The sequence below is a fragment of the Felis catus genome, chromosome B2, assembly GCF_018350175.1.
Source record: "Felis catus isolate Fca126 chromosome B2, F.catus_Fca126_mat1.0, whole genome shotgun sequence".
NCBI lineage: Eukaryota > Metazoa > Chordata > Mammalia > Carnivora > Felidae > Felis > Felis catus.
The window spans coordinates 104,352,515-104,374,251 of record NC_058372.1 but is presented as its reverse complement, the minus strand read 5'-3'; the positions used below and the strand labels follow the sequence as shown (position 1 = coordinate 104,374,251).

Sequence of the window (21,737 nt, the reverse complement as noted above, 5' to 3'; positions counted from 1 at the left end):
TTAAGGAAAACTCCGTTTGAGAAATAAGGTGTGAAGCTTGGAAAATATGCCATTTAACCAAAAAGTTCACTGAACTGCATATATAGGACTGAATCAGACTTTTCTCTGGTTACTCTTCAAAGGAATAAACGTTATTTGTCTTAAACATATGGAAGACTTTTTTTGTTTAATGGAAATCAGTGAATTCAACAACGATGGTCAACAAATTTTTCCTCTACTATTGTTAGCAATCTTTAGAAGATTACATACTGATTTAGAGGCTACATTTGTGTTGCTGTTTACTCATAGCTATTATTAACTACATAGTTTCATTTGTTTAAAAAATTTCTTTTAATGCTTATTTACTTATGAGAGAGAGACAGACAGAGTGTGAGCGGGGGAGCAGCAGAGATAGAGGGAGACACAGAATCTGAAGCTGGCTCCAGGCTTTGAGCTGTCAGCACAGAGCACGATGCAGAGCTCGAACTCATGAATGGTGAGATCATGACCTGAGCTGAAGTCAGATGCTTAACCGACTGAGCCACCCAGGTGCCCCCATAGTTTCATTTGTAAGAAAATAATTTTAATAACTTACTTTGTATTGATTTTGAGCACAATGAATATCTTACTGCAATAAAATATTTTGTTAAGAGAGAGAGAGAAAGATGAGGGGAACCAGCAGTGGAAACAAAGTAGTTATAGGTAGGCAAAGACAGAATCAGCAGCAAAACAAACACTACAATACAGCATCATGAATTAGAGAATCTTTTTTAAAAAATTTATTTATTTTGAGGAAGAGAGAGAGAGAGAGAGAGAGAGAGAGAGTGTGTGTGTGTGTGTGTGTGTGTGTGTGTGTGTGTGTGTGTGCAGGAGGGGCAGAGAGAGGAAGAGAGACAGAATCCCAAGCAGGCTCTGCACTGTCAGCATGGAGCTCTATGCCAGGCTCGAACTCATGAACCCTGAGATCATGACCTGAACTGAAGTCAAGAGTCAGACACTTAACTGGTTGAGCCACCCAGGCACCCCAAGGGCATATTTTGTTCTTGTAAACTGAAGATATGAGAATATGCACATATGTCCATGAGAATGGTCTAGTACAGTTGTTTTCAATGATGGCAATTTTGAACCTCAGGGCAAATTTGACAATGTCTGGAAACATTTCTGGTTGTCACAAATTGGGAGGTGAGATGATTAGAGGCTAAGGATGCTGCTAAGCAGCCTACAACATATAGAACGGCACCCCCACTCCCACTACCAAAGAAATATCTGGCCCAAATCTCAGGAGTGCAACAGTTGAGAAACCCTGGTCTAGCAGAAAGTGAGAAAGTGATGGTGGTTTTTATATACTGGTTTAATGTCTCATATAAATCCTTGCTGTTAAGAAATAACATCAGGGATTCAAATAATACTCTTTCTGTTAAACAAACAAACAAACAAAAATTAAATGTTTCCCTCCTCTTCACAAATTTATATTTAAACATATAACTAAGTACTCAACAATGTTTATTTTTATCTGCAGGATTTTTGTATTTTCTTCCAAGAAAATCTATACCGTTCTATACCTATTATAGTACGTACGTTGTTCTACAGAGAGTTTTATTAAATTTTCACACACACCAGTAACAGAAAACAATGCACATTAAAAATACACCAAATTTTTTAATACACTGGGGACCACAAATGTATTAACTTATGCTAACAAGTTACTGCATTTTTGCACTATGTCTGTTTAATTGAAAAGTATTGAGAGACAGAAGGATGAACTGTTTAAAAACTATTATGTAGAAGAACCTATCTGCAGTCTGGTTTCTATCTCCGTCATTCTCTCTGTATCTCACATATAAGCCCATGGCTTTAAAATATCCTTCTATGAGTTAATGACTCTCCCAAATTTATACCCTGACCCTAAAGCTGTTCCCCTTGGACTCCACGCTCATCCACACAATTTCCTAATTGTTAGTCCCCGCTGAAGAATTTGTAGGCATGTCAAAACATGATTTCTTAATCACCACACCACCCCATACAAACTTTTCTTCTGTAACCTTCCTCATGGCTACATGAGGATTCACTCCTTTGCTCAATTCAAAAAAAAAGAAAAATCAACAAGTCATTTTTGATTATCTTTTCATCTGCTGCTTCTGAAAGCATCACCAAGTCCTACTGTCCATCTCCACAATGCATCTTAAATATGTCTCCTCTCCATCTCCAGTACTACCTCCTCAGACCAAACTACCACGGTGTCTTACTTGGGACACACTTAGTGCCTGGTTTCTTCTTCCCTCTCTCCCCCCCTCCCTCCCTCCCTTCCTCCCTCCCCCTCTCCCTCCCTTCCTTCCTCCCTCCCTTCCTACCTTCCTTTCTTCCCTCCCTCATTTCCTTCCTCCCTTCTTCCTTTTCTTTTCTTTTCTTTTCTTTCTTTCTTTCTTTCTTTCTTTCTTTCTTTCTTTCTTTCTTTCTTTCTTTCTTTCTTTCTTTCTTCCTTCCTTCCTTCCTTCCTTCCTTCCTTCCTTCCTTCCTTCCTCTATTTTTGAGAGTGAGAGAGAGAGACAAAGCGCAAACAGGGGAGGGGCAGAGAGAGTGGGAGACACAGAATCCGAAGCAGGCTCCAGGCTCTGAGCTGTCAGCACAGAGCCCAATGAGGGGCTTGAACTCAAACTGGAGATTGTGATCTGAGCCTAAGTCAGGCACTTAACCGACTGAGCCACCTAGGCACCCTCATGGTTTTCCTCTTTCTATTCTTCCCACATTCAATCCATTCACCACCCTCAGCCGAAGAGCTCTCCAGATTACCCATACACCTCAAACCCATTTTCAGTGTATGAGGCTGCGTGCTTCCTTAACTTCCCCGCCTCTCTCTTCCCATGAGTCGCTGGCCTCTTCTCCATCACTGGAACTGTCTCAAACTACTGCCACTCCCCCTCTGCTCTTCTCATTACCTGTCCCTCAGGTCCTGCCTGGTAAGTCACCTTTTCTGACTTTTTTGGACAGGCCTTCCCTGGTCAGCCCCTCTAAAGTGCCCTCCTGGTTTACTCAGCAGGCAGGCATTTCCTGTTTTTTTTTTTTTTTTCAGGCATATTTGTCATGACAGGTAACATGGCCTATGATCATCCCATGCATTTATTCACCTGCTAAGTAGCAGTGTTTGTTTATGCATTTCTGTGAGGGGGGAAGAAGACTTGGTATCACTTGTATACCCCTGGTTGTATTTAACACAGAACTTTGCACCTGATTGTCAGCCAACAGGTACTTACGAAGTACCTGAATGAACAAATCTTAAATAAGGAAGAAACAAAATGTTAACTCACCAAGCGTCCAGAAAGGTCTTTGACTTGGTAAATGGGAGAAGAAACCAGGCTTCAATGCGTTTGTAATCACAATGTCAAAAAGATCTGTAAAATCATTCCTAAAAAGCAACAATATTTTTCATAATTTTAAGAAATTAGAAAAAGCCCATATAAAATAGAACTTCATCTTTACCTATCAGACCACAGAATCATTTCTTACCTTTTGATTAACTTTTGCATGCTTTCTATATATTTTATATACAGAAATAGGAAGTGGTTGAGCAAAACTTTTCCTGACGACACCTTGAAGTATAAACGTAAGGGGAAAAATGCGTATTAACTCATTAGCTCTGGGTGCGAAGCTGGCTTTCTCATGATGGTAATAGTTACAGTGAGTGAATTCAATGGCTTCTAACAACAAAAATATTCATGAGCTGTATCTTCAAATGTGGGCCCTGAACTTTGTCTTGATTTATTAGCAGGAAAAGGTATTGATAATTTTGTGTGTTACATGGGTCCTACAGAAAGCTAGCATGATCAAGTCAGGTGATATCTTTTAGAGTGTTCACATATGAAGAAGGCATCTTCTTTTGAAAATCAGTGTGCTCTTATAATGTGGTAATTTTTAGATAACAACAATAATTGTTTTTTGGCCTGTATTTAATACTACATTAAGGACCATTTGGGATGGCAAAGGGTAGATGGGATTCATTATAGCAATGGGGAAGACAGTAACTACAAATCTAAACTATGCTAAAGAGACAGTAAGACAGGAAGAAAAACTTTGGTTATCTATGCTAATGACAAAGAAGGTAAGAGTGCTTATTCTGAAGCATGGTCCCACTATCAGGACTGCAAATAGTCTCACAGTCTGAGAGGCACTGGGCAAGGCATCCAGGATTTCCACCTTAATTCACTTCAAGGACCCCAGGTTTATGTATTATTAAAAAGCAGAAAATCTACTGGCAGATCTAAGTATATCACAGACCCATCTAAGTTCACATGTGCTGAGGAACATGGACACCAGGAGGCTAAACAAGTCAGCCGGAGGTCACTTTTGAGGGTTAAACTTGCTTCATACTCCCAGCAATTCAGTATTTGCTGAAATCCGAGGAAACGTTAGGGAGATCTAGTAGCCCATTTTAGAATCTGGCTCTGAGCATGGATATTCCCTGGTATTGCTCACAAGAATGACAGAAGTATTAAGACTTCCTGAAACTTATCAACTACTCTCATACTTCATCTGTGTTACACTTATTTAAACTCCCCTCTCACACCTATGAGGTATTATTGTCCCATTTTTAAGATGACGAAATCGAGGATGAGAGAGGTGCAAGAACATACCTCAGGTCTCAGAGCAAGTTGCAAGGTAGGCCTTGAACCCATGTGTGTCTTAAGTCTGTGCATTTGTACTGCCTCGATTTTCAAGGATGTCAGGCCCATCACCGGCTGTGCAAAATGGTGAAGTACACGGCTCCCCACTCAAATGGCTTAGAGGCGCTGTACTCCAGGTCTGTACGTACCTGGGAGTGAAACCTACAACTCCATGTCCCTCAACAGTCATCCAAAGCTGAGAAACCAAATTCATGGAGCACTGCTTGAAGGACATGTCGTTTATCAACCTTTCAGAACATCTAAAGCCCAGACCACCGGTGGGCTTTTAGCATCCTGGCCCCCGTAACACTGCTTTGCTAAACTGTACCTGGGTGGTGTTGCTGTCGACAGATGTTGAGGGATGTTACGAGAAACAACTACATGTCTCTCAGCATTGTCTAATATAAGGATACGGTCATGGTCAAGCACTTTTAAAACAGCACTAGCCTAATTTGTTATCCAGTATTGTAGAAGACCATGAAAATGGAATGACTCATTACTTACCCAAGAATATATTCACAGAGAAGTCGACAGTAATCACTGTGAGAACTTGTAATTAACAACAGAATTTTCCCAGCATTCTTTAGCTGTCGAAGCCACTTTTTCACAGATTCAGGACAAGTGTGTAAATATCTGCCTGGATCTCTCTTTATTTCTGGAAAATATATTCCACAGTTTTCTGAAAAATAAAAATGTCAAAGAGATTTTTCTTTAAAAAAATTGTTTGAGAGGAGGGGCCAACATGGCAGAGAAGTAGGGGGTTCCGAAGTTCCCTTGTCTCTCCAACAAAGCAGTGTTGAAGCCAAAGGACTTTGAACTCCAAAAGTCCAGGAGACAGAGACAGATTCACTTCTAAAAAAATTGTTTGACTCTGTATATTCTTCAAACAAGTTCATCTCTCTCAAAGCTATAGATAAAAAGAGAAAAACTTGGTTCAAACATACCAATGATGCCATTGCTAACTGCTTCTTAAGAATACTTCCTGTTCTGGGGAGTCTGGGTGGCTCAGTCGGTTAAGCATCCAACTTCAGCTCAGGTCATGATCTTGCGGTTTGTGAGTTTGAGCCCTGCATCCGGCTCTGTGCTGACAGCTGGGAGCCTGGAACCTGCTTTGGTTTCTGTGTCTCCCTCTCTCTCTACCCCTCTCCTGCTCGTGCTCTGTCTCTCTCTCAAAAATAAATAAACATTAAAAAAAAAAAAGAGAATATTTGCTATTCTTTACTTAAGGACATGACGAATGAAAATGTCAACTGAGAATGTTGGATATTTGATAAGAACTGATAAACTATTGAAATAGATAACACAGAGGTGCCTGGGTGGCTCAATTGGTTAAGTGACTGACTGTTGATTTCACCTCAGGTCATGACCTCATAGTTCTCAAGATTGAGCCCCGAGTCGGGCTCTGAGCTGACAGCATGGAACTTGCTTGGGATCCTCTCTTTCCCTCCTTCTCTCTGCCCCTCCCCCACTTGTGCACACTCTCTCTCAAAATAAATAAAAACTTAAAAAAATAGATAACATAAAAAAGAATATAATCAGCAGGGTTTTTTAATTTCTTGAAAAAATGTTTATTTTCGAGAGAGAAAGAGGAAACATTCTCATGTGGGTGCAAGTGAGCAAATGAGGGAGGAGCAGAGAGAGAGGGGAACAGAGGATCTGGAACAGACTCTGTACTGACAGCAGAGAGCCCGATTTGGGGCTTGAACTCACGAATCATGAGAACATGACCAGAGCCGAAGTAGGACATTTAACCCACTGAGCCCCTAATCAGCAGTTTTGAGTTCGGAAAAAACCTTACTGCATTTGGAATGTCAATTAATAAATATTCTTTCAATCATTCAACAAAATTTGCTGAATACAAATGACAAATAAGTATTCAGATAATGCCCCAGAAAGGCATCTTTGGCATGAAGCCAGTGAGAGGGGAGCTGGGTTCTTCAGAGTCACAATTGTGTTGCAGATGGAATTCAGACTAGAAAGCCAGTCTAGTACAGCCTGTGAGAGGTGCTGAGATGTCAAATGGAAAAACCAGCTAGAAAAGGTCAGAAGGCACTGCAACTGACAGCAAAAGGACTTCAATCACTGAGCAGGGCCAGCAGGTGCTGACCCTTTGAGTCTTTGGAGAGTCCAAGGGGTCAGTCTGAGCTCTGGGACAGATGGTGCCAGTATCTCCAGAAGTTCTGGTCAGACCCACCCACAATGCTTGTCAGGGCGCCTTGAGAGTGGTGCATACTTAGCAGACACTTGCAGGTTTGCCTGAAATGCTACTAGATTCATAAAGTACTTCAGAGGTATTGTTCTGTGAGGGGTAGCATTAATAAACAGAAAAAGAGAACCCAACTTCTTTAACTACTAAGAAAAGGACACAAGCATAAACAAAACCACAGGAGAAAGAGCTTGTAAGGAATGATAAACTCTGCCACAGATGTGGGCTATACCTTTAATTCTGTACAGTCTCACGCACTTAAAATAACAGATAATCAGAGTTATTATTTCAAGAATAGCAGGAGGAAGAAGAGTCTCTAAGCAAAAAGCCAAAATGAAACAAAGACCAGAAATGGTAGCAAACACTGTTGTCTGCCTGCCCAAATCCCACCGCTTCTCCTTGGCTGGAGACACTGCTTTTCTATGAGGCTGCACCCTCTTCTGAGGGGCTGGGTGCTCAGGGAGGTCATGGGTCTCTATCAGTTGAACCTGTCTTGGTGATTCCTTCCGCCTGCAGTGCAGTGAATTGTTTAGGAAGTGCTGGAGCCCCGTGACTGGTCAGTGGGACCTGAGAACTCTGAGACTCTCTGGAATCTTGAATACACCACCAAGAAGACATCTACATACGAGTATACGTCCCCTCTTCTACTCTGTGCTTTGCTAGGCTTGCACATTCCACCTAGAAGGGCAGCAGCTCTCCTCAACACAAAGCTCACGTCTGACATAACCAGGATGGCCAAGTGGAAATCTGAAAGGAACCTGGGTTCCTGATAACATCATCAGGTCTCTGATTAAGACACTGAATGAACTAACCATTGCTGAAGGTACCAGCCAAACTGGGGACTTCCGGTCACATGACTCAATTTAACAACAGCTTAAATATCAAGTATATCTCTTATTTGTAGCCTACAGTCCCTCTACTCAGAAAATGATATACTGCAAGAATTAATCACAATCAGACCAAAAAATAACAACCCCCACCCCCTCCCATGTTACAATATGAGAATAATATACAGACATAAAGAGACCCAGAACAAAAACAAAGTTCACACTCTTCTTGTGTTTTGCCGTACAGGAACACTATGTAAATCTCTCTGATCTCTTAATATTGTACAAACTATGTAATGACCCTTAAGTAAAAGTCTACAGAGAAGAGAAGGTAGTAGTAAGAAAGGGCTAATTTAAGGCAGAGAAAATTAATAAAATGAAATAGCTAAGAATTTGTTTGGTGAATGATTATCGAAGTAAAGGGCAGAGGCAGTGTCCCTCTCAGAATTTCCCAGAAAAACAAAGCTTCTATAGCAATAGAACTATTACGGGATGGAAAACAAAAGGTATGTGTATATAATGCTGAAAACATTTACATACTTAAGCATCTATATTCAGAAACGACAGCTGAGGGGCTCCTGGGTGGCTCAGTCGGTTAAGTGGCAGACTTCAGCTCAGTTCATGATATCCTAGTTTGCGGGTTTGAGCCCCGCATCAGGCTCTGAGCTGACAGCTCCAAGCCTGGAGCTTCGGATTCTGTGTCCCCCTCTCCCTCTACCCCTCCTCTGTTCACTCTCTCTCTCTCAAAAATAAATAAACATTAAGAAAAAAGAAAGAAAGAAACGACAGCTAAGAAAAAAGGCTATTTTTTCCTTAGCTATATGTACTCAGTGCCATCTAGTGATCAAAATATGAATTACTGCTACAAAACTATTCCATTTCCAAATGAATAACAAAATAAAGCACGTACATTTAAATACTGTATTTGAAAATTCTTGCCTAAATTAGTTTTATTAGTTTTCTTTAGAGTTAATCCAAAAGAGTCCAAACATAATACCTTAGTTGGAGAAAATGACTCTCTGTGGCAATAATATGGATGTCCTCATTTTGTTCACAAGACAGATTAAGGTGAACTAAAAAAGGTAAGTCCTGTACAAACAGTTGCCCAATAGTAGACTATGGGTTGCTATTATTATAAACAATCACTGGCTGCTGTTGGGGAATATATAGTTATTCCCGTAACCTCAAATCGTTAAAGGAACAGGAGATATAACTACACAATACACATCCATCTTCTTTAAATTTTATTTTTATTGCAATCTGGCTGACATATAAGCATTGTGTAAGTTTAAGATGTACAATGTGTTGATTTTCTGTATTTCTATATTGCAATATGATTACTACCTTAGCGTTTGCTAGTACCTCTATCATGTCACATAATTATCTTTTCTTTTTTGTGGTGGGAGCAATTAAGATCCAGTCTCTTAGCAATTCTGGAGTTTCTAATATACTACTGTTGTCTATAATACACACTCATATTTTTATTGAACTAAATCAAGGTATTAAACCAAAGGAAGTTAGGTTGAACACACTGCATTGGATAATAATGGTCTATTAAATTATCTCCTTGAAGTGACTGTAACCTCCTAAGGGTAGGTAGGGAGCCTGACTTTCTGCTTAGCATGGAACAGTCATTCAATGAATGAATACTTAAATTAGTGCAGGGGCAGACCCAGGGATATTTATGTTTATTTAAAGTCAAAGTAATAATATGATTTGTAGCATATAATCTAACTGTGAATGACAAAAATTGTCTTATTCATGCCCTGTCAAAGTCACTGTATCTAAATTACCTTCCTTTTTTTTACCCCTACTGAAAAAAATGTTTAAATATAATTTTATCTTGATACATTAACACTGACTGCACAAGATGGGGAATTTACACCTAAGGTAGAAGAAAAGGAATGGTCTTGTTTGTTCTCAACACACAAAGTCGCCTGTGTTTTTAGTTAACTTTAAAGCAATTCTATTTTGCTGCCCCTTTATATAACTCATTTTCCTAGTCTTTGCATCCCTCTCACATCCTTAGATGCTGGTATTTTCTGTATACAGATGGGATTAAAAGTACATTTTTTAAAAAGCTAGTTCTAAAGAATAAAAGTTTACTAGCCCTCTTATATTAAGAATATTGGTTGGGGGCGCCTGGGTGGCGCAGTCGGTTAAGCGTCCGACTTCAGCCAGGTCACGATCTCGCGGTCCGTGAGTTCGAGCCCTGCGTCAGGCTCTGGGCTGGTGGCTCGGAGCCTGGAGCCTGTTTCCGATTCTGTGTCTCCCTCTCTCTCTGCCCCTCCCCCGTTCATGCTCTGTCTCTCTCTGTCCCAAAAATAAATAAAAAACGTTGAAAAAAAATTTAAAAAAAAAGTATTGGTTAATAAAGAGTCAAGAAAATAATAGCAAAGTGTTGCAACAATCTGATATACACATAAAATGTCCTGCTTGTATCAAACATGACTGAGGATTTGGGGACCTCTTGTGGTTAAAAAAAAAAAGCACAACTGGAACATTAAAAACACTTTTTTAGTTTAACAGACAATTGTGCCACATCACTATTTCTATTATCATGGAATAAGTAAGCATTTTTCTTGTTAACTGTGTCACTACTGTTTGTGTGATTTGTGGCTGGAGTTTTCAAAGCTCTTGGCCAAGGGGATTAGAGATGCTGGGATGCCAACACCTCCACCATCAGCCTCCACTTAAGGTCTGTTGCTCCCACTACAGAACATGATGCAGGAGAGATTAAAATGTTTACAACCTTTACAAGTTATAGAACAGCATGTTAGTGAACAGCTGACATGTTTAGCTCTAAACTGTTCAAATGAACCTGCTGCAAGAGATGATATAATTAATTTTCTGAAATTAATTACATTTCAGAAATGTACACTACATAAATTTGGGGCCAAGAGATGCTGAAATATTTTTTGAAGGATAACAGAGATAAGCAATCTCAGACCTTGTCTGATAAAGAGAAAGCTTTTATTTATAGAGGGCAAACGATGAAACAAATTTAATATTAGGACAGACCTCCTTTTTAGGGTCCCTTTATGGTTTTTTTCTATCTAATATATTTGTAAATAAAGAAATCTAGAATATCTAGGTTGAGTGAAATGAAAATCTACATGCTAAATATAATGGTTGGTAAAGGACAATGAATAAGAATTGGAAAATGAAGTACATAATGTAATGAAAAATCATTTATAAAATTTATACTTAAACAGTATTTGACTTCTATCTCTGTATCGTGACCTACTTGGAAGATTCTGATTTAATTGGTCAGGGCCGGGGTGATGACACTGGTATATATTTTTTTAAGTTTATTTAGGTATTTTGAGAGAGAGAGAGAGAGAGAGTGCAAGTGGGGTAGGGGCAGAGAGAGATGGAGAAAGAGAATCCTCAGCAGGCTCTGTGCTGTCAGCTCAGAGCTTGATGTGGGGCTCAATTTCCTGAATTGTGAGATCATGACCTGAGCTGAAATCAAGAGTCAGAAGCTTAACTGACTGAGCCACCCAGGTGCTCTGACACTGATATTTTTTTAAAAAGCTCCCCAAGTAACTTTAATGTGCAGCTAGGATTAAGGATTATTACTCTAAGATCTAAGAACTAGGACTCTTGCTATTATTCTCTCTATATCCTGCCTTCCTCATTGTATGTCATAGGCTCTCAGAGGACAGAGCTTCTTAATTTTACAGTATCTTTATAAGTTAACATACAGCCTTATACCTAACAGGCAATCAATACATATTAATTGCTGTTGATGTGTGATGTCACACATAGGCACACTGAATGAAGGACCTTGTCTGATAAAGAGAAAGCTTATGCTGGAGACCAGTGTGAAGAGAAGGGAAAGGATATGAGGGTTGAAAATTTATAAATTTAAAAAAAATGTTTATTTATTTTTGAGAAAGAGAGAAAGAGAGAGAAAGAGAAAGAGAAAGAGAGAGAGAGAGAGAGAGAGAGCGAGCAGAGGAGGGGCAGAGAGGGAAGGAGACATAGAATCGGAAGCAGGCTCCAGGTTCCCAGCTGTCAGCACAGAGCCTGACATGGGGCTCCAACCCACAAACTGTGAGATCATGACTTGAGCCCAAAGTTGGATGTTTAACCAACTAAGCCACCCCAGTGCCCCACAGGGGGTTGAACACTTAAATGCAAGAACACAGACAATGCTAAGGGAGACTGGCTTGATATGTTTGACCCAATAGAGGGGAAAGTAAATTATGCTGCTTGAATCTGTGATTCCCAAACCTGGGATCACAATGGTCTGTGTGGCACTTGCAACAAATATCCATTCCTGTGCCCCACTCCACAGATGTCTGATGGGGCTCCACAGATTCACGGCTGGCTGATTAGACATTTGCAAACCTGTAGATGGACCATTTTAGTCTTAGTCTACACCAGTATCTACACCTCCATGGTGATGTCACAGCCAGATAACTTTAGTCAAAATGAACACCCACTGCCACAGCGTCTCCTCCTCTAATATGTATCTCTGCTTTATGTAGACAATCTTTAAAAAATTGACCTTGAAGAATCTTTCAATTCGCTGAGAATTTCTGTAGATAAGTGGTTCTCAAACTTTACTGTGATCAGAATCACGAAGAGAGCTTGTTAAAACACTCTTATTAGAGTTTCTGATTCAGTGTGTTTGGGTGGGGCTTGAAAATGTACATTTCTACCAATTTCCCAGGTCAGCTGATAGTGGGACCACACTTTTGAATATTACTGCTGTATTAAACCTTTATAAAACCAGATAGTTTTTTTTTTTAATCCTTTTTCTCCTAGAAGAAAATCCTCACTATTTGGGCTAAAAGTGCAAAATCAGTGTAAGCATGTTTAATATTACTTGATGAAAATTCTCAAACTTGTGTCTTATGTTAAAATGAATCTAAACAAACAAGGTTTTAAGTTTGTAAAAATGATTTTTATTTCTTATAATGGAAAGATATATTCAAGGGTAAATATCTGATGGGATTTTTTTCACAGTATTAATTTTACATTCTTTTTCATTTATCTATCATGAGAGTAGTAACTTTGTAGGTAAAGCAGAAAAGCCTGTGCTTTGGAGTTAGATTGGCCTAAGTTTGAATTCCAGGTTTGCCACCTGCTATACTGGTTGTATGATTTTTGAGGAAGTCTAGAAGCACAGTTAATGTTTACTAAAGCTCATTATAATTGGAGGGGTATTTGCATGTTCTTCTGTGTGTTCACTTTATTATACATATCACATCACAGGAAAACACGTGTAGTGGACTGAATACCCAAGGGGGCTACAACAGTCTCTCCCACCTCATGTGTGTCTAGAATTGGGGTTGAACTGTTCCATTCCTTTGAATGCCGACAGGCCCTTGTATTACTTCGACCAATAGAATGGGGGCCAAGTAACACTGTGTTAGTTTCAGGAGTAGCCCTTAACTGGCCTGGGAACTTCAACTTTCTGTCTCTTGGAAGCCAGGGCCAGGTAGAAAGTGCAACCAAGCTCAGACCACCATGCTGTGAGAAGCGAGTCTGAAGAAGAGCTTAAGTGCACATGCTCTAACTGCCCGAACAATGAGTGAGCCCCCTCGGACATCCAACCCAGTCAGGCCTTCAGATGACTGCAACCACGTGGGAGACCCCAAGTGCAAAGCACCCAACTCAGACCAGAATATCAGTGACAATAACAAAGTGTGGCTTGAAGCTACTAAGTTTTGTGGTGGTTTCTTACGGAACAATAGAAAACCAGACCAAGATACTCTGGAATAGTGTCATAATTCTAATTATTATCTCCATGCAATTCAAGATATATTAAGAAAACATTTGTTAATGCTTCTAGAAACAACATTTGAAATACAAGCAAACAGGCTCTAAATTGTTTTTGTTCACCTCCAAAGAATAACTCAAAGGTTCCTATTGTATACATATTTACAGAACATAAATACATGCATGGCTTATGTTAACATAAATCTTTTGAACAGTTTAAATAAAACTAAAATTAGCAAGTATTTAAGGCACATTCACATAGCACTTCTGACTTCTCACATACTTCAAATGTGAGCTACTTAGGAAACTGAGACAATAATCACCAGTTGCTGAAGTACATAGTGATTACAACAGGAAAAAAATAAATCTTTTGGGATGTTTATCCCCTATTAACCTCAAATCAAAAAGCATTTGAGGTTTCTTCAAAAAATAGGTTGGTCTTCAAACAAACATGCATTGTAAAGATTATATTTTATCACAAGGGTGCACTGTTTCCTTAATTACTTTAGCTGACACACACTCAACATCTTCGAAATATCTTTTCTTACTAATAAAGCCAAAAGTATGCAGAACTATGACTAACGAGGAGGAAATCAACTTCAGAACGCGCATAAAGATTACAGTCACTAAAGATGACTTATCCAATATCTGGTCTCACAGCGTATTATACAAACAGTAAAGCCCTAAGAGCTAGTAAGTCTGTGCCACTTCTGTACCTAGGACACACGGAACTTTGGGAAACAGTTCTTTTAAGGAGGCATTAATCTGTTTTTCACCACACGTTTCCACCCAAATCTGTACTGCATCAGGTGTATCCTCTATATATTTTTACAAAATGCCACCTGGCCAGTTACTCCAAGTTGATTAAAAAAGAAAAAGAGAAAAGAAAAGGGCAACAATAATAATTTTTTAAATTAGATTTTAATTCACATATTTTGGCAGAGGTTTTACTTTTATAATAGAAAACTTGAAATTGTAGACTTGATAAAATAGAAAAGTGTTAATAGCTACTTAATATAGCAAACACAACTACACAGGATCTAAGTGTAATGCTCTACAATACTGCTTGAGGAGTAATAATGCCCTCGACCAGAATTCTTAACCCATGGTACGCACATGGCCTCCAGCGGGCAAATAAAATCCAAACACTGTTTGCAACGCTGTGCCTGTGACTATATTTGTGTGCATCTGGGGGAGCAGAGCAGGTGCTCTAGTCTACATCAGATTCCTGGGGCCAGGATCATGTGATTCCCGAGAGGTTAAGAATCAAGATTTAGATTTCTAAGACAAGGAGAGCCCAATGAAAAAAGCATTCCAATATGCCCTGTTTGTTACTGTCAAGAGAAATGTTATACATGTCTTAGAAAAAACGAGATTCTCTGTAATAGGTGATAGATAATTCCTAGAGCACCCTTCACTTTTTTACATGTATAAAGTCCAATAAACTTGTATTTATTTAGGGTGGCTAAAGTATTGCTCTTGCTAATTTAATTTGTAGGTTGAAAATTACCAAATATACAACTTAAAAAATATACATAAAACATAACATTGTTAAGGTTGAAACTACACTGATGTTGAAAATAAAAAATGTTTAAAGAAATTTATGATTGAAGGAGATTAATGAGATTAAATGCTTACTTTTATTAAATGATATATTCTTGGGGAGCCTGGGTGGCTCAGTCGGTTAAGCGTCCGACTTTGGCTCAGGTCATGATCTCACAGTCTGTGAGTTCAAGCCCTGCGTCGAGCTCTGTTGTGCTGACAGCTCAGAGCCTGGAGCCTGTTTCAGATTCTGTGTCTCCCTCCCTCTCTGACCCTCCCCCATTCATGCTCTGTCTCTGTCTCAAAAATAAATAAACATCAGAAAAAAAATCTTTTAATGATATATTCTTGCTATACGAAATCCGTTATATTGGGTTTTCTACTGCCGTATAAAAAACTGCCTCAAACATAGTGGCTTAAAACAGCACTATATTATCCTATCTCATGGTTTTGAGGGTTGACAGAGTTCAGCATTCAGCTGGGTGGTTCTCACTTGGGGTGTGCCAGTCAAATGTCACTGGGTCTGGAATCACCTAAAGTTTCCTTCACTCACTGTCTGGCACCTGTCTGGAATGGCGGGAAGAGCGGGGGCTGCCGAAACATCTTTCTCCTTAGCTAGCTTGGGCTTTACCGCAGCATTCCAGTCTCAGGATGGCTGGATTTCCCCCACAGCAAGTGTTCAAGACACTAAGGCAAAAGCTGCGAGGACTCTTATGACACAGCCTAAGAAGTCTAATGGTGTCATTTCTGCTGCACTTTACTGATTATATGGCGCTGGCTCATTTTTAAGGAGAAGAAAACAAGGGTGTAAATTCTGGGCAGCATAGTTCATTAGGAGCTCTCTTTCAGACCAGCTACCAAACATGCTAATATTTGGGTGTGATTTCTGCCAGGATATTTTCTACTCATATGTAACTGTATGGCAATTTTAAGCATACCACATAGAATGTGCTTTTTGCTCATTGCTTTTTGCTCGCCATCACATTTGAGCAGTTTCCTACAGCATTCTCATTCATTTCAAAACATTTTAATGGTTTTAATACCAAACTTTCTACATGGATTTATATACAATTATCTTGTCTGTAAAAATAACTGACATACTTAGAGTGCTTACTTTTGCCCAACACAATTCTAAGACCTTTACAACTATTAATGTATTTAACACTTGCGATACCAACCCTGTGAGATGGGACCTATATTATTCCCACTTTGCAGGTGAGAAAACTGAGAAAGAGAGAGGCTAAGAAACCTGTCCAAAGTCACAAAGCCAGAATGTAGCAGAGCCACGATGTGAATGCAGCCAGCCTACTTTCAGAACTTGTGCAATAGTGCCTCTCCAGTGATATGGCATTTAGGCACTGTATAACTTTCAGGACACCAGAAATGCCCCCTTCTCCCTCTCCCTCTCCCTCTCCCTTTTTATGTGGTACCCTATTAACACAGTATCACAGTTCAAGGTTTTGGGATTGATTGGAAATTGAGTAAGTGAGAGTTTGAGATTGGAGCAAATCAAGTTAGATTTCTCTAGAGGCAAAAAAAGTATCTACTGGCATGGATTCTAATTCTAATCACAGAATATAGAACTGGGAGGGGCCTTGGAAATCACCTACTTCCTCCCTGTCCTGTTAAAGATGAAATAGATTTTAATGAGTAAATTCTAAAGATGAGTACACACTACAGATTTGGCTCAAAACTAGTTACTGACAAATTTGGGAATGGAATAAATACAGTACTCCAGACTAAACCTTAAGTAACCTTATCACTTACATAATGTTAAGTGTTACGTTACATAAGTTGCTTACATGTCTTGTTTTAGATCTAAATTATCTGGTGATCAGTGTCTGTGAAAGAAAAAATAACACATTCAGAAGAAGCAGAGGTCAAGTTCCTTAAGTGGTATACCGATTTTGCGGTGTAATTACTGAATAATGGGCTTTTCCTCAGAATTTCTATAGGAGTACTTTGTAGTTACGAAGCTGAAGTTATCTACGCAATTATCTAGAAACAGAGATCTTATACTGGGATAGGAAAAACAAAACAAAACAAAACAAAACAAAACAAAACAAGTGTATTACATTAAGGAAGAAATATTATTTCCCTTCCTGGAATGCACTGTCCTCCCTTTGCTGATTAGGAATGTCTGTGGCCTGTCACAAGGCCAAGTTCTCTGTTTAAAAAAAAAGGAAGGGGTGCCTAGGTGGCTCAGTCAGTTGGGCATCCCACTTTGGCTCAGGTCATGATCTCACAGTTATGAGTTCGAGCCCTGCCCTGCAATGGGCTCACTGTTGTCAGTGCAGAGCCCACTTGGGATCCCCCACTCTCTCTCTCTCTCTCTCTCTCTCTCTCTCTCTCTCTCTCTCTCTCAAAAACAAAATAAACATGAAAAAAAACCCAAACCAAACAAAAAAACAAGGCAATGTTCTCTATGCAGCCTGTCCCAGGCACAAGGCCTCTGAACCGCAGTGATGACATTCATCACACTACACAGTAATAAACACTTGTAGTGTGTTTATGTAGTTTTCTTTCTGAGACTGAGGTCTTTCAGAAAAGGAACCGTGTTTGCATTTTTTACATCCTTGATTGTCACGCAAACAGTAAAGGATTACTAATTGCAGAAGTGTGTATGGGTGGAGAGCTACCACACAAAACTTACCAGTTGATCATAAAGACTGGAGTTGGCAAACCACAGCCTGCAAGCTAAGAAAGGCATTTCCATCTTAAAATGGTTACGTAAGTATCTATTTAAAGCCTGTAATTTTTATTTTCTAGCCCTTTGAGAAAACATTTGCTGATCCCTGATATAAATATAGTATTTCATAATTATAGGACAGGAATAATAAACAACAAGTAGTTATAACTTAGTATTAGAAAATACCAAGAACAGGGGTGTCTGGATGGCTCAGGTCATGATCTCATGGTTCCTGAGTTCGAGCCCTGCGTTGAGCTCTTGTGCTGACAGCTCAGAGCCTGGGGCCAGCTTCAGATTCTGTGTTTCCCTCTCTCTCTGCTCCTCTCTGACTTGTGCTCTGTCTCTCTCTCTCAAAAATAAACATTAAGATAAATAAATAAATAAATAAATAAATAAATAAATAAATACTTAAATAAATAAAATACCGAGAATAATAATTAATGAATTCATTGAGAGACTGTTTAAAGGGTATGTAGTCTCTCAAGCGGAATAAATATTCACAAATCATCAGTGGTAAAACTGCTTTCTGGAATATCATATAAATATTTTTACATATTTTCTCATCACAGATCCCCAGGGATGGTGTATTTGCCCCTCAATTTTTCTCTGGCCTGGGTCCTCTAAGTCTCTTCTACTGAGCCAGAAGAGCGTTCTCCTCACTCTGCCATCTTGTTAAAACAAAACTAAATATGCCTTTGCCATTGTCTTTATGATTCTGGCAGACTTTATTTTTAGTCTCTGAATAAAATGTTTTCAGGCTCATTTGGTTTGCTTATTAATAGAGCAATACATGGGTCACAGCAGACACTGCAAGCCCAGGGCTGTCAGCTAACGGCTGGTAATATTTTCCTTGTTAATGTCACAGGAAATAGCAAGATCCAAGAAGTGCACACGATGACATGATGACATGATCAACAGGACCTAAAGAGCCTGTGGCCTATGAATGAATAAAGGCACTACTGCCTAAATGTGGCCTTACAAATTAGCTGCACAAGGAACAGGGATATTTTCCTTGGGGAAGCAAAGTAAAGATGCCTCCAGGTACAACCTGGAACAAGTTTTAGGGTCTTGCTTCAAAGAGATATACTTTAAGTTTTGTCTCATATACTTTTTAAATGTTATTTAAAATAACATGGTTAGGCACAAAACCATCTTGGAAGGTTTTGTTTTCACCGGAGGAAGCAAGCCCACTGATGACTCTGACTTGAAACATTTAGCCTCCTCCAGAAGAAAGAAGCTGGAAAAAAATGAGAATATAGGACACCTTGGGGTAAAGCAGCCTCAGAGAGGTGCTAGGGTTTATTGCTTTTAAAAAGTTACCATGCACTTCTCTAGCTTTGAGCTTCTCAGAAACAATAAGAGGAACAAAGGAGTCGTAAGGCAGACTTTGGGGTGCACTTAGTACAAACGTCTCTAAAAACCCTCCTTCTCATCGAGGACTCAAATGCTCAAATAGAACTTTCATTGTGTTTCTTTTAACCCGGTTTTGCTCCTGGAGTATGCAGCCTAACAGACTGTCCACACAGCCTTTTAGTATATACACACTGCACTGGATTCAGCTCCCAAATAAACATAAATAATTGATTCGTTATGGGAACCCAGCCCCATTCTACAAGAATCCGTCATGAGACAGAGGAGAGGAAGCCTGGGGATGTCGCTGGCAGAACTCAGTACCTAACATGAGTTGCAGCCTCTGTAAGGAGCGGACGGGCTCACAGGGAGAAGACAGTGGGAACCGGGGCAGGAAGGTTCACAGGTGAGGGACGCTAGGTCTGGCTGGCTTCCAGAGGATACTCTGCTCTCGGCAGGACTGTTCAGCTTCTCCGTCGATTTTCTTCTCTAGCCTGATTCCTTTTACTTTTTTTACTCTCTCTCTTCCCGATTTCACTAAGACAACCAGTTTCTATATCTTGGCTAGTGTTTTGAATTAACAAACATTTAGTCTTTTAAGACGACAATCATATGTATTTTTTAAACACTGAAATAAGATACTTTTAAAACCCAAAATCAGCAAACAATTCTGCTGGCTTGACATAAAAAATCTTAAAAAATAATGTTAAGGATTCAGTCTTTGCATATATATTCTTAAAGGTTTTGCAAACAAAAGGGCAAGGTGAGCCTTGAAGAGAAAGTGAGATTTGGACTGGGCCTTGGTTAGTGAGGCACATTCAGCATGCGGTAAAGGGGATGAACAGCACCCAGCAGAGAGAGCAGCAGAAAAGGTAACAGAGCAGGAACTGCAGGGAGGTCAGGGGCTCAGAGCCCATGTGAACCCTGAGTGGGAGGCAAAGGTTGTTGTTACTGTCTAAATCACAGGACGGGTCTGTCCCCACAACAGTGCTTCTGCTCAGAATGTTTGCTGTCGAGCCCATCCACTTCTAACCTTAAGCTATGACCTCAAACCCAATTTCTTCTCTGCTTTCTCAATTCCACAACGCTTTTGGGAGTTAGCTCAATTCACACTTCTTCTAGTTTTTTTTTCTCTCCCTTGAATATGCCAGCTACCATATTCCTGTTCGCTTACTCCAATTCCTGTTCACATATTTTTCTGTACAGTTCATTCACTGCGTAGATTTTTACCTTACTGGTAAGGCCCATTAAAGCAATTTTCTTTGTGCCATTATAGCGATTGCCACTAGAGTAAGCAGATTCTAGGAACACAGAAAACTTTCAGTAAAGGCAGTAGTACCATTAACACTTCTTCTAAGGGGGTCAAACATACTCATTTGAAATTTTAGTGAGTATAAAGCATTATGGGGTTTAATAAAATAACCATTCATTCTGTAGTCAAAGGTAAACTTTATTTCTGCTCAGTCTAAATGGAGCCTATTTATCATAGATTTTAGTTCAATGGAATCTCAAGGCTAAAGGTCTTAGAAGTAGTGTAAATGGTGGTATATGCCCCGTGCACATCTTCAGTCCTTCAGACAACAGGGTACAAGAAATCTGCTATAAGCAGGAAACAGGTCTAGTTATTATGTCAGAGACACTACAAGTTCCCAAGACCTGAATACAACCACCTTGTAATAATCTATTCACTGATGGCAAACTATGGGGCACCTGGGTGGCTCAATCTGTTTAGCATCGACTCTTGATCTCGGCTCAGGGCATGATCTCACAGTTTGTGAGGTTGAGCCCCGTGATGGGATCTGTGCTGACAGTGCAGAGCCTGCTGGGGATTCTCTTTCTGTTCCTCCCCGCTTGTGCTCTCCCTCCTCTCTTCCCTTCCCCGACTCATGTGCACACACTCTCTCTCTCCCAAGATAAATAAACTTAAAAAAAAAAAAAGAAAATTATATTGTTGACTTTCTTTTGACCTAGAAAAAAATTTGTTAAGAACGCATATGACATAAGCAATCAGACTATTTCTTTTTGAAAGGAAAGGAGCTGTCAACACAAATCCAGAAAACGCGAGAGCCTGGAGTTACTCAACAACCAAGAAGAAAACATTCAAAATTCAATTTAATGAGGCAAATATTCTACTCACAGTGTTTGGCAAATGTTAGCGATCAAACACTATATGAACTATGTGTACTCAATGAAGAAAAATATGAATGAAAGGAAATCACACTAACCTCACAGATGACCAGGAACTGCAATTTATCTGAAAACTGTGACAAATGTTCTTCCTTCCAGATAAGAACTCCACTTAAAACTTCAAAAGGAGTTTAATTTAAAGGTCGCATGCCAGCAAATTAAATCATTATGGAACAGAGTAGGAGGAAAAGGAGAAAAGAATTCATGATTTGCAGATGACTTCATTAAGTAATAGCTGTTGCTATTGATTTAAGGAGAGTGGCTATTCTATTCGTATTGAAAAATTTTCCAAGGACAGAGCAGTTTTGCATGGAGCAGATACACACACACACCACACCACACACACACACACACACACACACACACACACACAAGCACATTAAAGGATGTGGTGCCGGGTGGCCCAGATACAAATCGGATAGTGTTGATTCAATTCTCAGTTGTGCACTTGGTTGTTTGCTGGCTATGACATGATAATAACAGAAGCCATCCCATAATGTTAGCATTTGGACTAAAGACAATAATATACATGGAGCACTTAGTACCATGCGTGGCACACAGTAAAC

The 21,737-nt window shown here is 39.6% G+C and overlaps 1 protein-coding gene across 2 annotated transcripts in view; it reads right to left on the bottom strand.

Moving 5' to 3' along the window:
• NT5DC1 (5'-nucleotidase domain containing 1) overlaps positions 1 to 21,737 on the bottom strand; it is a 140,646-nt gene that overhangs the window by 22,534 nt on the left and 96,375 nt on the right. For both annotated transcript variants that reach the window (XM_003986479.6, XM_006931961.5), the window contains exons 7-8: positions 5,142 to 5,316; positions 3,285 to 3,382 (exon numbers count right to left, since the gene is read on the bottom strand). In XM_003986479.6, the coding sequence (XP_003986528.1) occupies positions 3,285 to 3,382; positions 5,142 to 5,316 (273 nt within the window). The remainder of the gene's footprint in view (positions 1 to 3,284; positions 3,383 to 5,141; positions 5,317 to 21,737) is intronic.